General features: G+C 38.2%; 1 protein-coding gene across 1 annotated transcript; it reads left to right on the forward strand.

Annotated features, from left to right (window-relative positions):
- The first annotated feature begins 408 nt into the window (after window positions 1–408).
- LOC129364841 (beta,beta-carotene 15,15'-dioxygenase-like) lies at window positions 409–8,272 on the forward strand. Its single transcript, XM_055037752.1, has 11 exons — window positions 409–515; window positions 609–737; window positions 860–989; window positions 1,235–1,382; window positions 1,476–1,626; window positions 3,854–4,074; window positions 4,255–4,512; window positions 4,604–4,709; window positions 5,473–5,567; window positions 7,576–7,687; window positions 7,851–8,272. The coding sequence occupies exons 1-11, from the start codon at window positions 458–460 to the stop codon at window positions 8,003–8,005; spliced, it is 1,563 nt and encodes a 520-aa protein (XP_054893727.1). The 5' UTR covers window positions 409–457; the 3' UTR covers window positions 8,006–8,272.
- The last annotated feature ends 8,025 nt before the right edge of the window (window positions 8,273–16,297 follow it).

The following is a 16,297-nucleotide window of genomic DNA, read 5'->3' on the forward strand; positions in this document are numbered from 1 at the left end:
GTGATGCCATAAAGTGCTTTTGCAATCTTCGTTCCAAGGGCAGATAAGACCAAAACCAATGCTGGTGGAGCGAATGTTTCCATGTCCGATCAAACCCTTTGAGTTGATACGGTCATTATTAGCTGATTTGTCTTAGACAAATGCACACAGATGAACACAACAATGTATAATTTAATAGACAAATGTCACAGGCTGATGGGATTTTGAGCTAAAGAAAACCAAAGTGCCCTGAGTAGGCAGTTTGGAAAAAAAAAAAAAAAACCCTGCAAATTTAGCTTTTTTTTTTTTTTTTCCCGCAGAAACTGATCTCTGGAATTTGCTTTAAACATCAGAGAGCCTCTCTGATAAGGACAATAAGATAATGCATGTTTTGCCAAGCCCCCTCACAAGACCACAGGTATAAAAGACGCTCGCTTCCTGCGATACCACTGCGCCTTCCTGCTCTCCAGGAACCAACATGGACTTCTCCAAAAACGCAACAGAGAGGCCAGAGCCCGTCAAGGCGGAAGTTAAAGGTTAATATGGGTTATTTTTGATGTTCAAAAGGTAGTTGATACACAAGGCCCAGGATGATCTCATAAAGCTTCATATGTCTTAATTTTAAACAGGGACGATTCCAAATTGGCTGCAAGGAACTCTGCTGCGTAACGGACCTGGGATTTTCACTGTGGGGGAAACAAGCTATGTTCACTGGTTTGACGGGATGTCCTTAATAACCAGCTTCTCATTCAAGGATGGTTCGTTGAGCGATTAAGCAATTATTATTATAATTATTATTTTTTTTTTGTACTTTAAGTCTTGTGCTTTGCTTTAAATTTAAATACTCTGTGTTTTTTTCTCTCTCTCTCTGCCCTTGCAGGAGAAATGACCCATAGGAGCAGATTCCTTAGAAGTGACACCTACAACTCTAACATGAGTGAAAACAGAATAGTGGTGTCTGAAATGGGGACAATGGCATATCCAGACCCAAGCAAAAACTTTATTGTTAAGTAAGAGCAATTTTTTTTTATTGTTTTATTTATTATTTCTACTATTATTATATTTATCATTCTGTATTTTTGCTCTATAATTTCTTATGACAGAGCTCTGTTTGGGCTGCTGTGCTCTAATGACTATGATCATAAACAATTGGTATCCATGAGACTACGACTTCCTTTACATTCTTTGACGTTCCGAGAGGTAAAAACATTGAAAGTTTCACGCTTCATAAAAGTGACACGACCTTATTCTTCAGGGCAATCACTTTCCTGAACCACACGATGCCAGATTTTTCTGACAATGGTTCTAGCAACATCATAAAATACGGAGATGACTATTATGCCACTGCTGAAACCAACTACATCCGCAAAATTGATCCGGTTACCCTTGAGACTCAAGACAAGGTAACCCTACAGGGTCTGCTTTACTGTGAAAATTGCAGTTAGTGAAATATTTTCAACTAAAGTTTCTGTTGTTGTTGTTTTTGGATCATTAAGGTAGATTACATGAAGTACCTGCCAGTTAATCTGGCTATGTCTCATCCGCACTATGACAAAGAAGGCAATGCCTACAACATTGGAATTTCGATAGCAGAGAAAGGAAAGACCAAATACATCCTGTTCAAAGTTCCTGCTGTTTCACCCAAAGGTAGGTTGTGACATCTTCATCTTCTCACAGCAGAGACCTCGGGGACTTCTTTCTCCTTTCAGATCTGCTACTTATTTCTTGTCAGCTTCACAATGTAGACACATTAAATGTGTTATATTACAGTCAACCTTTAATACTCTCTAGTCTAGTCTTGTCAAGCCAAACTTTATTTGCATGGCAAACTGCAAACTGAAAAGAACAACAGCAGACCAAAGGGTATGAAATCGCCAGTAGCAGTTAAATATAAAGCACAATATAACAATGTAACAATGAAATACATCTAGATAAAACAAGTAATAAACAAAATACATTTGTAACTAACATGATGTATGCAAAATATTCCTCTCAACAGAGGCTAAAAACAAGAAAATAAAAATTATTTTTTAAATATGTTTATATTCTTACAATGATAAATTATTGTAGCTCTAATATCCAAAAACAGGTTGTTCCAAAGGAACTAAGAAAACAATCTCTTCTACATTTGAGCAGCGATCCAGGAATGTTTGAAAAATAATTGACTGTTGGACTTAAAGCTCTGGACAGAATATAAGTGTGCAGCAGATCAGATAAACCTGGTGGTGCCACACCAGTGACACTATTAAAGACATGCAATAAAGTCATAAACAGAATCTTGACTGTTTGCTAAGGAGGGTAAGGCGCTTTAAAGGTCGACAGCAAATTGATGTTACAATCGTTGAAAGTATACCTCAAAGTAAAACTTTACAAGAAAAGAGAATATTATCCAAAATAGATCCTTGAGGTATCCATAGGTTACAGTGAACGTCAAAGGAAAATTCTTTCATAAATCAATCAGAATGAATTGAAAAACAATTTGAGACATTAATCTACTGTACTAATAAAATACCCAAACCTACTGTTACAGCATAAAGTTTTATGTTGCAGTAACCAGGTCTCCAGAAAAACAAATAAGCTTCATCTGAATATTTTTTTATATGCAACAAGCCATAAAAAGGCTTTGTAGTCTTCTGAACACAATGGTTTACATTCAGAGTTAGCTAAGAAAGTGAGACTTTATTAAAAACCCATTCCAGCTGTACAAGACACCAAACTGCAGAATTACGTCCGAAAGGATGACAGAAGTATTAGTCCATCAATGATTGGCTAGCATGTGATAAACTCTTAGAGTTGGAGGTTAAATGACAATGTTGAGGAACAGTGATAAGGAGAAAACAGTACAAATGATTCCAACTGAGGTCCAAACAATAATATAATGTGAACCTGGCTTAAGATTGAGCGTTTTGTTAAAAACATCTGTTATGACCAATGCCAAGTACAGATCACAACTTTTGTGAAAAGAATATTTCTCTTCTCTCATTTTATTCTTGGACTTTGGAAATTGCGTATAAACAATTTGCTTGGTCATACATAGTAAAAATATAAATATGATCTGTGCCCAGAATCCTAGATTCAAAGGAATATTGGGAAGTCGAAAGTCGTCGGAGTATTTGTTTTTCTGGCCAACCAGCACACACAGTCCTAATGTTATCAGTTCAAAAGTCTTAATCAACATGAGTGTAAAAGTGCAATTGGATTGCCAAATGGATGTACGATTTTCACTGTTAGGTAGGCAGGCACCAATAATACTGAATGACGTAGCAACATGGAATGCTATATGCTATTAGAAGACTGGTCCCACAACATCTAAATGCATTTTATTTACATGGCACGTTTCTAAGATACTTCAAGAAAGAAAAATTATAATAATTATCAGTTTTTTGGAAGTTTGATCCATATTATATTTAAGATTTTTTAACTAACAGAAGTGTTTCAAAGTTTTTTTCTGCATGCATTAGGGCAGCAGTGTAACACTTCTATTTTCCTAGTTTTAGTGAGGATGTGAGCAGCAGCATTCTGGGTCAGCTGAAGTTGGCTGACTGTTTAGGTACACCTGTGATGACGCTCCTAAAGTAATCAATTCAATTAAAGATAAAAGCATAGAGGATTTTTTTTTCTAAGATCTTGGTGGGACATTAATCCTCAAAATGTTCTTCAGCAGATAGAAGGCTGACTTTGTAGCTGTCTTCATGCGTGCCTAAAAGCTCAGGTCTGAGTCCAAACCTGACTCAGACTTGATCGCTGTGTGCTGACTCTTTATTGCAGTTCAAATAAATCAAAGGAGGCCCTACAGAGTGAAAGAATTGGTCAGATGAGATAAGTTTGTCACCTCAGCTAAACCCAATTATTAAATGTCTCTGTCTCATTTTAGACAAAGGCAAGACTGTTCCTGCTCTGAAGAATGTGGAGGCGATTGCCACTGTTTCCTGCCGGTCTCTTTTCACACCGAGCTACTGCCACAGCATTGGCTTCACAGATAATTACCTCATCTTCGTCGAGCAGCCTTTCAAGTTGGACATTCTCAAGATGGCCACTGCCTACATGAGGGGAGTCAACTGGGCAAGCTGCACGAAGTTCTGCCCTGATGAAAATGTAAGGAGTCACAGCAGTTTTGCGGCCTGCGTTCTGTGCATATATTTCTCCTAGAGCAAAGTGGAAAAAATAAAATAAAATGTAATTGCTTTTTCTGCTCATATTTTAAACCTTAGAAAAAATGGGAGGGTATAAGTACGGTCCAAACTTTTTCTGAACGTCTTTTCCTTTCTGCATCAGACTCTGATCCACTTGATCGACAAAAGAACTGGCAAAGAGGTTGAAATGAAATTCAACACTGGACCAATGGTCATTTATCATCATGTGAATGCCTTTGAAGATGAAGACCATGTGGTGTTTGATGCCATCACCTACAACGACAGCAAGCTGTATGACATGTTCTACCTGAAAAACCTAAAAGATGATGCTGGTTCTCAAAGCAGCGAGTACTCCAAACCGAGTTTCAGAAGATTCGCACTTCCCGTCAAGTCGGACAAGGTACGGTACGAAAGTACATCTTGAATTTTAAGCTGTCGCTTAAAAATGGCTTGAGGTTTCTCACAGTCTGGGTTGTTCTCTGGTTTTGCAGGGTGTTGGGGTTGGAGAGAATCTTGTGAAACTCAATTACACAACAGCCAGTGCTGTAAAGGAGAAAGAGGGGAAATGCAAATGCCAGTCAGAGGTGCTCTGTGAAGGTAAACCCAGCAACCCATTATACAGTGCTTTGCAAAAGTACTTGTATTGTGCCCTTATAAATTGGCTTATGTTATAATGTCCCTCCTGAGGAAAGTTATTCCCAAAATATACTATCGCTACAGATGGACTCTTTTAACCAGTTCATTTCTGAAAAAAATTGGTACCACTTGAGATTATTTTTGAATTAAAGAGAGCTGAATAAAAAAAAAAAAATGTTAGCCACAGTTGATTTAATTAAGTTAAATTAGTAGTTAAGTTTTGATTTGACACTTTTGCTACCTTGTATTTCTCTATGTAAACCATATAAAATAAAGGTCATGTTTCGTATTGCAATACGACAAAATATGAAAACATCCAAGGGTTTTGGATACCTTGGAGAAGCACTTTGAATGGACACTCAAACAGCATCAAATTTTAACAGTATTTCTTAACTAGCTTGTGAGTTTTGTCACTGATTGGCTTTGCAATTCATTCAGTGTTTACATGCCTCATTTTCACATGCCATCCACACTTGACCTGTTTCTGCTTCAGCACTTTATCTTCCCCGCCTATGTCTTCCAAGAAACCTCCGATGTTCTTTTGTCTGTACTTTGGAATCTGATTAAGCTTTGTCCCTGTGCCAAGTTTATCTCCTAGTTTTTTCAGCCTAAATCTGTCTGTCGCAAGTAAGAATTTGTTTGGCTCTATCACATAAACACTGGTTCATGTTTATGTGAACCAGTCTTCCAATAAGCACCATGCTATTATCTTCTTCCTCTCCAGGTTTTGAATTACCCAGGATCAATTATGATTTCAATGGGAAGAAGTACAAGTTTGCCTATGGGAACATTGTGGACCAGTCTGCATTGTCGAAACAGGTAAATTTCCTTCCCTATTTTTTATTTTTTTTGCGGATGCCATGAAGTTCAATTTGTAGGAACATCTGGATTTTATATTTCTTATGGCATACTATGCTCCCAAGAGAGTTATGTTCCTTGCAGAATGTTTCACGAAATATGCTTTAAAGTTTTTGGGAAACAGGTTCTTCCTGTCAACAGTGTTTCATTGATGCAGAAAGGAAATTGCAGTTTTAGAAGTACAACTACCTGCTTGAGTATCACAATGTCCTTAGCGCTTTGATGTCCAAAGACTCTGTTGGCACAAAAGAAATCATAATAGGCCCATTGGGCCCAGTTGCATATTAAGACACAAAGAAAAGTGGAAAAACAACTTCAATGTACGGAATTACATGGCGTGAGATGATGACGTCTACAAAACACGGATATATCAGCTGTTATCGCCATTCAGTCAGATAAGAGTTCAAAGTAAAGCTGACTGAAAACTTAACGACCTCTCCCCTTTACTATCTGGAAGCCCTAAACTTAGCCATCATGCAGTGGGGGGTTTATTACAGAGCATTTGTGTTGGCCTGAGATAGAGATGTCACCCAGTTCATTGTATTTCATCATGAAAGCTGTCCGTGTCAGCAAAGACTCACAAGTCCCTTTTCTGCAGAAAAGGGAGTCCAGATTGACTGGACTGGGTGCTTGTCTGGTTGATAAAAGTCCTCCAACATGTTTAATTCACAAATAACATAACATATTCAAGACAAGAATAAAACCAAGAAGTTTTATGTGGGACTGCACAGTGGCGCAGTTGGAATCACTGTTGCCTTGCTCTAAGATGGCCCTCGGTTTAATTTCTGACCTGGGTCTTTCTGTGTGGAGTTTGCGTGTTCTCCCTGAGCATTCGTGGGTTCTCTCTGGGAGAGAAGCTAGTAGGAAGAGAAAAAGCTACATTTCGACAAAGTGAGCATTAAAACATGTAGTTATATAATATCCTTGGACATAAGTAATTAAATAAAGAGTGAATTTGCATTCTTCAAAGACATTAAAATATGCTATAAATGTATATGTGGATCCATCTTATGGTTGATGAGTCATCAGGGTGTAACATTCAGTCATACAAGGTTTATCATTAGAAAAACATTTAAAAAAATCCAAAAGTATTCATATTTTGCAAGTTCTTACATTTTTTTGTAATAAAAGTGCAAACCTTAATAAAGCTTAACTCAAGTTTGTGGTATAACACACTACACAGTTGTGTGGTACATAATTGGAATGTTTCACAGTTTTAAAGCTTCTTACAAATAGAAATCTGAAAAGTATGCCATGCATATATAGCAGAATGTGAAGGAGCACCTTTCTCTGCAGTTAGAGCCACAAGTCTTTTGGGGCAACAGTCTTTTGGGGTTTTATGTGGGACTGCACAGTGGCGCAGTTGGAATCACTGTTGCCTTGCTCTAAGATGGCCCTCGGTTTAATTGCTGACCTGGGTCTTTCCGTGTGGAGTTTGCATGTTCTCCCTGAGCATTCGTGGGTTCTCTCTGGGTACTCCGGCTTCCTCCCATAGTCCGAAAACAACTTTATTGTGAAGATCTGTGATCTTTATAATGCTGTTCATTCACTAAAGTTGTTTAAAAAGACTCTGATTCCTTCTATTACAATTGAGCTCAATTCAATTTAGAGTATTTATAAAGTACCAATTTATAACTCGTCTTCTGATGGCACTTTACAGAAAAATTTACTTTCATCCAATCATACATTTATTCCAATCATTCCTCGTACTTAAACAGCGAAGTCAAGTTCAGTTCTTTATTCAAATTGGTTTAAAAAGTTTTTCTAAGGAAGTGCAGTAGATTGCAATGAGTAATGAACTTGCAGAAAATCCTCGTATGGAGCAGGTATGCAGCATCAGCATAGAGGAAATCCTCCCGTTGAGGACTCAAAACTACAGCTTCCGAGATCTATTATTGCCCATATAAGGTTTCACCGGTAAGAGTTGCTTCAAATGCTTGTTGTAAACGTTTTTTTTTATCTCCATTAGGTTGCAAAGTTTGACACAGAGTCAAGAAATATGCTTTACTGGAATGAAGAAAACTGCTGGCCATCAGAGCCGATTTTTGTTCCCAGACCAAACGGAGAGTCGGAGGACGATGGTGAGTGTACGGACTGGCAAAAGTAAACCTGGTCGTTAGCATCACTGGACTGTGTGCTCTTAATCTGTGTACATACAAAGACTTGGCAAACACAGACATCAGTTTTTGTCACTACACTACTTGGTTAATTGGCATGAATTTAAATTCAAACTCTAATTTGCAGGAGTGGTCCTGTCATCTGTCATCAACTCCAATCCAGGCCAGTCTGGTTTTCTCGTGATCCTCGACGGAAAAACATTCAAGGAAGTTGCTAGGGCGTACGTCAACGCTGACCTCTACAAGGACATGCACGGAATTTTTATTCCAAAAGGGAACTAATCAACATGCATCAAGTTTACTACAGCCCTCCTCAGCCCCTGCATGCTTTTGCCTGACTTTGCATCGTTTATCTTACTTCCCCTGTTACCATGACAGCTTATATGCTGGGTTAAACTGTATCTAAATATAGTAATCTTGTGAAATGATAATCTCATGCAATATTATATTGCTCTTGTTCTAGAGATAAATATCTGTTTGCATGTGTGTATGTTTCATTGTTATTGAATATTTACATATTACTCAATTAAAAAACAATGCAAACGCAAAGTTTGGAGTTGCACTACTCATTATTACCATGCAGAGTTAAAACAGGAACAAATACAGGTGATTTTTACAGAGACCTTGTGATGTTACTATCATTGCTCACAGCACAAACACGTCAAAACCTTTTTGAAGATTTTATCCAAAGATGGAACTGGAACAGGTAAGGCTAAAATCTCATGTTAATCTAGAGAGACTGCTATAAGATAAAATGCTGGAGAGCTGAACAAAAAAGGAAGCACGCCCAATTAACTTCATGTCAACATGTAGAAACAACCATTTAAACTAAAGAGCATTGAAATGAAGCCAGCTGTCAACTCAATCTTTCAATATGTTTGTAAGTTTCTTTTAAAACATAATTAATGCCATAAAACTAGCCTTTATAGCTGTTCCATTCTCACAAAATCACTTTTGATGATGGGCTTTGACCTGGAAATCCTGTCCAACTCCGTTTTACATTCCACAAAAAGCTAATTGGCCAGTCCCGGACGATATAAGTGAAATGACAGTTAAATTATTATCTTTGATAAAACCATTCCGATCAGTCTGGCTTTCAGGCTGGACACAGACCACGGCCTTCTGAAAGTGCTGAGGTCAAATCAAGATTCAGACAAACTCCCTCTTCTAGTACTATTGCATATAATCCTTGAAGTTAGCAGTTGAGCATGTGGTTGGATCAAAGACAATCAGCTTGCCCTCCCTGATGCAGTTTTACAATGGCAGCAGTTATTTTTTATTGACCTGAAGTACTGTTGCGCTTGATACCCACTGTCTCAGAACACTTCCCAATAATTACCTGCAGGGTTCTCCAAGGATCAAAACTAGGTCCTGTTCTGTTTAACATTTACATGTCCCCTCTGGCAAATGTAAATAAACAAAATAGAACATCAGTGTACAACGGTATGCAAATGACCTACAATTGTTTTATCTGCAAATGTTCCTGGGTTAGAAAAGTGTTTGCTACTGCATATTTAATAGATTAGAATATGTTTAGGCTATGTTTTTGATGAGGGTTGTTGGTCAGATACATGTAGTAAATGGAAAAAAAAAATATACATTGCCTTTCTAGTCATGTTCACCACTCGACGTACTTAACCCTACAGACATTCACCCATTTTTACTTAGAAAAACAGTAATATACCTGTGTCCACCCATCGTTGTGATAGCCCACTAGTCCATCACAGAACACCAAAATAACACAAATGAATTAAAAATACATACAGTTAAAACATCTCATCAAGCATCATGTGTTGCACGTGTTTTATTTTTGACTCGTCATGCTTCAAAATAACAATACGTGAACATAATCTCATAATTCAGAGTCTAAACAGTTTGTGTCACATGGCTCTTTATTCGTGAAGATTAGGTCTAGCTGACCACCAGAGGGAAGCAGTGACCATGCTATTTCCCAAACTTCTCCTCCAGTCATTATGTCACACATGATGACTTAAAGGTGTCAAAGCTGCTGTATGTAAACTGAAAACATTTCGAAACAGTGAAATGCCTTTTCTGTGGTGTGCCCGAGTTCCTGAAGACAGTTATATAGAAAAATCGACATGGGTGCCATCAGTCACCGACACTGCAACAGTTCTGGTCATTAAAACAAACTACACCTGAGTTGCTGTATAGTACAAACTTTTTTTTTTTAACCCACAAATACTCTGAATAATACCTCAAATTTTAATGAGGAAAAAAAAAATCAGATGCCATGATAACACTTAATGAAAGAATTTCACAGCATCAATTTTACAAAAACATTTTTTGAGATATGTTTGGTTTAGTTATACAAGGCAAAAATACCTTTATAGTATTAAAGTCATTTTACTATGAAAAGGTTTATGAGCAGAGTATACAGACCCAAGAGTCATCCCATCAAAAGTAAATAAATAAATAAATTATAATCCACACATGGTTAGATCTGAGTGCAATCAGTAGTGCAATTTCCGACAACAACCAAGCAGCAAATATCCGTTATACTCCTGGGGCTGCACAAGATCACACGTTAAATTTGAGACAAGATAACTTACAAAACTGATTAGAATATAATGCCTGGCAGTGAGTCATTGTATGGAGACCAGAAATGTGAAGAATGTGGATTTCACAGACTGCGAAAGGCATGACGTAAGAAAAATCTTTGTCCAGAGAGTTTAGTCTTCCAAATGTAATTGCAAAACTCATGCTAAAACTATTAACAGTTTATGATTTATTAGTGCAAAATATTAATTTTTTAAGTGATGATATGTAAGCTGCATTACAAAACCAGCAGAAAACCATAACTTCATGTGCACATCTGGAAAAAAAGGTGTTGAAATATTTGAAAAACAAAAGCATGACCTCTAATCTGCATGTTGACTCAGAAGCAGTATAGACCTAAGACTCTGCTTTCCAGGGGTTAAAAGTCTGTTACCTCATCATCATTTGAATCAACAGTGTCTGAGATTACCTTAGGCAGATGGACACATAGAAAGTCAACAAAGCCAATTAGCTAAACTAAAGTCCTAAGGTCCAGAGGGGAAAAAAATCATGCAGAAAATTATTGAGCTCAAGGAAACAGCTGACAGGAGAAATTCGTGTGTGCAGGACTTGCAAGAGATGACGAAGAGGAAGTGTGAGTATTTTCAGACTCTGGTCACATTTTCCTGGGAGTGTTTCAGAGAAATGAGTGTTGGTTGAGTAAAGGCAGAACACGGGAAGGTAAACATGCTTAGACTCAGTGGCAACTCTTTACGAATCTGCCTCAAAAAAACCCCGTAAAGAACCTTTTTCTTTTTGGTGTCTGTTGCCTTCCTTTCTCCACACCAAAGAATTATAAAAACACATTGATTTTAGTTGCTCACATCATGCTACGCTCGCAGTCGACCTCGCTCCGAGGTCACCAACCGCAGCAAGAAAACTTTTCTTGAGTTTCTCTCTTGGTTGCGAACGGTGAGCTGGAAGCTGGAGAGTCCTGGGATGATTCTTGACCATTTCAACTTAGGAGTCTTCAGCTTTAGTCTCCTCTTCTTTCGCTGAATCGTCCTGGCCTTTCTCTGCGTCCGCTTCCTCATCCCCTTATGAACAGAAACAGGGTCGGTTAGACAAGACGTTTCACGAGTAGGGCACCTTTTCGTTCATATTACATTTCAGGGCCATCTTTTTCCTACAGAAGGTAGTCTGGTTTGACCTTGATGGAGCAGAGGTGAAGTCAAAATGTGGGAATTTTTATTTGTGCTCACACTCTGCTTTGAAATAAAGTAGCTATGCACAAATGCAGTACTGAAAATCTGACATTTGGCTTCATCACAGACAAAACAGATAAATACTTGGGTGCCATTCCTTACTCTACAGGGAGGGCCCGGAGTGGACATGCTGATAGTTTTTGAACGCACAGGCTTGAATCTTGTACCCGTACACAGATACTTGCATTCCTTTCATATTTATCATAGAAAGTAAAAAAAAAATAAATACTGCACAGTTCTTCAATTCCAGGCCAAATTGAATTCTTAGGTCTTACCAGATTTGCTGATGTTAAGCTGTGCCAGAGTTTGGGACAGGTCAGCGGCCCCGTGGGCTCCCGGGATCTCGTGGATGGCGTTCCTGCGGCCGGATCGTCGAGACGCGATGAAGTCCTCGTAAGTGGCCTCCACATCCGTCATCGCTGGCACGCTTCACCATAGCATTGCCTTTTCACACACACACACACACACACACACAGTAACAAACCTAATGCTAGCTCCAGGCTCACACGGGTGTAAACGTGTGCAGCATTTTGGTAGGATGACGAAACTCAGAGGCGTCTCGGAGGTTTTCGGTGAGTAAACGTGTGTGAGGAGGACACATCAGAAGAAAGCGAGACACACTCCAGACGCTCGTTCAATATATCCCTCCCTCGCCTCTTATTTCACAACCTAATCCCTGATTAATCTATTTTAATCTCAGTCCAGGGTACAGGCAACTCAACAGAAATAAAGATGTCCACTGTGGTGGGGAACACTGAGGACAACTTAAAGAAAGACATTGCTAAACCAATGCAGAGCTCAACTAAAAATGCTCAGTCAAAGGGGTAATTAACGAGGAGTCAACTTGCACACTGGAGTACATTGAAAGCTGCATAGCACCGAGATGTAGGTTAAATCTCTCTGTTGACATTGCAGCTCTCTGTATAAACCCAGCTGGATGAGGCTGCGCTTTAGTAATAATCAGGCTCAGGCTTTGTTTTCCCTTTTCTGCTTCTTCAAAGCTGTCAATCACAGATTTCTTTTTACTGCACCCAACTGGAAATCCTTCATAAGAAGAAAAAAAACAAAAAAACAACAACTTTGCAAACTAGAACCACGACAATAACAACAATAATAATGATAATAATAATAATAATCAAGGTTTCTTGACTTTTGCATTTACTCAAAAGAGTAAATACAAAAAAAATGAGAGAAATTTCAGAAATTAAAAAAAAAAAAAGCGCATGCTTTGACCTGCTTCCAGATCAATGCATGCGCAGCAATAGCCGCGAAGGCGTTGACTGACCAATGCCATATCCGAACGTCTCATCCGCCATCAGCCGAGCGCACTCCCATCCAGCTGTCATTCTCAACATGGTGTCAGAATTGACAAAACCCAACAGATGCTGTGCGAGCCCAGACAGGGAAAGTGACATCATGCAGGAAAGTGGACAGTCAATTCAGATATGATAACGACCTACTTTGTTTGTCCTGACCTTTCAGTCTTTTACCCTCACGCCAGCTAAAATAAAAAATAAAAAATAAAAAAACATAGTGACTATCCCGTTACATTAAAAATTAGTAGCATTTACACACATCTGCTATGTATCTATATTGTTTGTTGACACTTTAGACAGTTTGAGGCCTGGCCTGGACATAATTGTAGCTCCAAACTAATGATCAAAGCACAGCAAAACACAAGAGCCAAGATGGGCTCTCTGCCTGCTATAGTCCTGAAAAAAAATCTGCTGATCTGTCTTTGGAACCATTTCATTTGCTGTGCTGCCAAACACCAATAGCATTAATAAAGCGGAGGGTTAATGAAATGGAGACCCAGAATAACATTCGCCAGAGATTTGATTCCTCACAGAGGCCAGTCTTGTACACAGCTTCCTGCTGCCGGTGCTTTGGAGCCCAAAGACCACAAGAGCCATTTCATGTTCACACAGAAAATCTAAAGAAAGAAAGTGCTTTTATTCATTACTTACAAGTTTATCAAAGCCTCACTAAGTTGGGTTTATTTATGTGCTTCCTTTTACACTATGATTTGAGCTGCAGATGATCAAAAAAAAAAAAAAACTTCTTTGGTAAAGCATTTGACAGCCACTAAGGCTATACTGTCCTGTGAAATGAACCATAGCACACATCCACAAACACCACTGTGTGAAAATAAACCTTAAGTAGCGGTGACATCTTTCTAAACAGGCCTGTTAGCTCGTCTAGGCCATTTCCCCGATCTCTTAGGATTCTGCTTTGGACTTGAGGGCAAGAGCAAATGTCACAGAAATCACCCAATTACCAAACTTTCTATCCAGCTTTTACCTTCCACACCTTACCACGTGTGCTATTTTCTATTATTATCATTATTTTATTTTTATTTTTTTAGCAAATTGTACCAATAAAATAAGACTGATGTGACAATGCAGAGGTGAATTCAGTGTTGTAGTTATAGCTACCTCTAAAGTCAAGTTGTGCAAACATTTAACCAGGCAGGTAGATAATAGTCTTATCTCCAGGAGAGAATTCAGCTTAGGCCCCCATTCAACTTTGATCTTGTCAGATCATTTAGCTATATTTATGACAATACTTTCACAAATTAATATTGTGTCTCTTTTTTTCAGTTGGAATTACTAACGGTGTTTAAATTTGCAACTCACAATATTATTTGATGCTTTCATTCAGTAAAACTCTATACATCTTACAATTAGTCACTTAAAAAAAATAATAATAATAATGAACGTACAGTTAGGCTTAATAAATATGTGCAACTATAAATACCGCGGCACAATCATGAGTCTCCAGCTGATTTCAGGCCATTTGTCTCTCTGTCGCTGATGACAAAGACCCAATCAGGCAGAGCCGGGTCAGTGTCACACAAACCGCACGCAAACTCGTTCTGCGCGCGATTTCTCCACGTGCACCCCGTGCAGCATCGTGTGATGATCCCTGTCGTGATCAGACATGTACCTGTCCGGTCCGGGCCTCACAGATTCCGAACACTCGCGAGGGTCAGTCGCTGCTCCAGCCCGAGTCCGGGAAACCTCCGGTTCATCTGCAAGAGTTCGAAGTAAAGCTCATTTGAGTTCCGGGCCTTTGTTTCAAAATAAAATCCAAAACGAACTTATGTTTGCGGATCGCCTTGTTTGTGCAACTGTGTGAGCTAAAGCATGAAGGCGGCGCCTTATTTAGATACAAAAGTAAAATAAAAACAGACAGCGAAAAACAAAGCCCCAAACCGTGTAAGACTGCTTTAAGACACTGTATGAGCTTATTCATAGTTACTTTATTTTGAAGCTTTACCCTGAGCAGTATGGCTCACTGCTCAGGGTGCCATTGTGGAAGGGGGCAGCCTGGTGGTGTATCAAAAAAAGTATCAGAATGAGGCAGGGCTTCTTCAAGAAAGAAGCCAATTCCATTGCATCAAATTGCAATTTATTTTAAGTCATGTTTGATACATAAAGTATTTTTAAACAAACAAGAAAAGCAAGAAAAGGCAACAGTTACTTCTTCTCCGTCTTTAGGTTTTAACGGCACCTTTTATCCAACAATATTACAAGACTATTTTTATTTCTTTTTTATTCATGGTTCAGAATCAAGGGGCTGTAGAGGTGTAGAGATTCTCTTAATGGCTAGAAACGCAGAATAATTTTTTTAAGAACAAAAAAAAAAAAAAAAAAATGGAGGAAAGAGTTATATTGCCTTCGGTACTTGAATTGAAAGTACAAGACAGTCAAAGTCTTGTTGCTACTAGCAGTAGTTGTTTGTTTAAAAGTGTGAAAGTATCTGCGTGAAACAGAGCACAGAGAGAACAGTCAGTTTTAGAACAGTGGTCTTATTGTAATGAGCAGAGATGCATCCTTTCAATTCTGTGCTTTCTCATAGCAGCTGCTTGTGAAGCGCTTCTTTCAGATGACACATGTTCCCCATCTGGCAAACTGTGAACTCCCAAGTGTTTGCCTGGAGACAAATGTTTGACCCAGCATATGCCAGAAGGACAACACTGATTCTCTTAGTCTGGGAATTAAAACAATGTTACATAATATACTATCAGGCTGTTTGTATACACAGCAAATGATATTCCATTGGAAGATAAACAGGGATTCACAGTCGCAACAAGTAACAGTCTCAGGGCTGCTTTATTAAGCACCTTTTTATTAACTAATGTAGAAAAACACGCGCACACACACATATATTATTTCACTGCAATTGACAATGTTTGATTTTTGTAAAAGTAAGAAGGAATACACGCTTGATTCCCATGCACTGACGGGCCACTTGACCAATGTATATATATTTTTAAATCAATGAATAAATAAAAACTCTGAGGTCATAATTCCTTCCACGCCCCGTCTGTTCTAGTGCTAAACCAAAGCAGTGCTTTGGTTTTCTATTGGTTGCGTTTGATAGATCAACCAATAGAAAACGCTGATGTTAAAACGTTAGTCACTGTTTAAACCCAAAGATGAGTCCTGTCAAGATAGTTATTCTTCAAGTCCCAGGTTGGCTAAACATTATTATTATTATTATTATTATTATTATTATTATTATTATTATTATTATTATTATTATTATTATTATTATTATTATTATTATTATTATTGTAGTTGTACTGGAACATGGCATTACAAAACAAACTAAATAAAAAAGATTAAAACAAACAAAAAAACACAATACATGTAAATGTTGTACATGGACGAAATGTTGTAAAAAAAAAAAAAAAAAAAATTCAAACTTACTATTTTTTAATGTATTAATTAATTAATGTATTTATTTGATTGGCTAAAATGTTGCTTTCTCCATAAATCCTTGGCTGTTTCGGTCATTTTTGCGAAAC

This window comes from Poeciliopsis prolifica, unplaced genomic scaffold, assembly GCF_027474105.1.
Source record: "Poeciliopsis prolifica strain line A6 unplaced genomic scaffold, Auburn_PproV2 SCAFFOLD012, whole genome shotgun sequence".
Classification (NCBI taxonomy): Eukaryota; Metazoa; Chordata; class Actinopteri; order Cyprinodontiformes; family Poeciliidae; genus Poeciliopsis; species Poeciliopsis prolifica.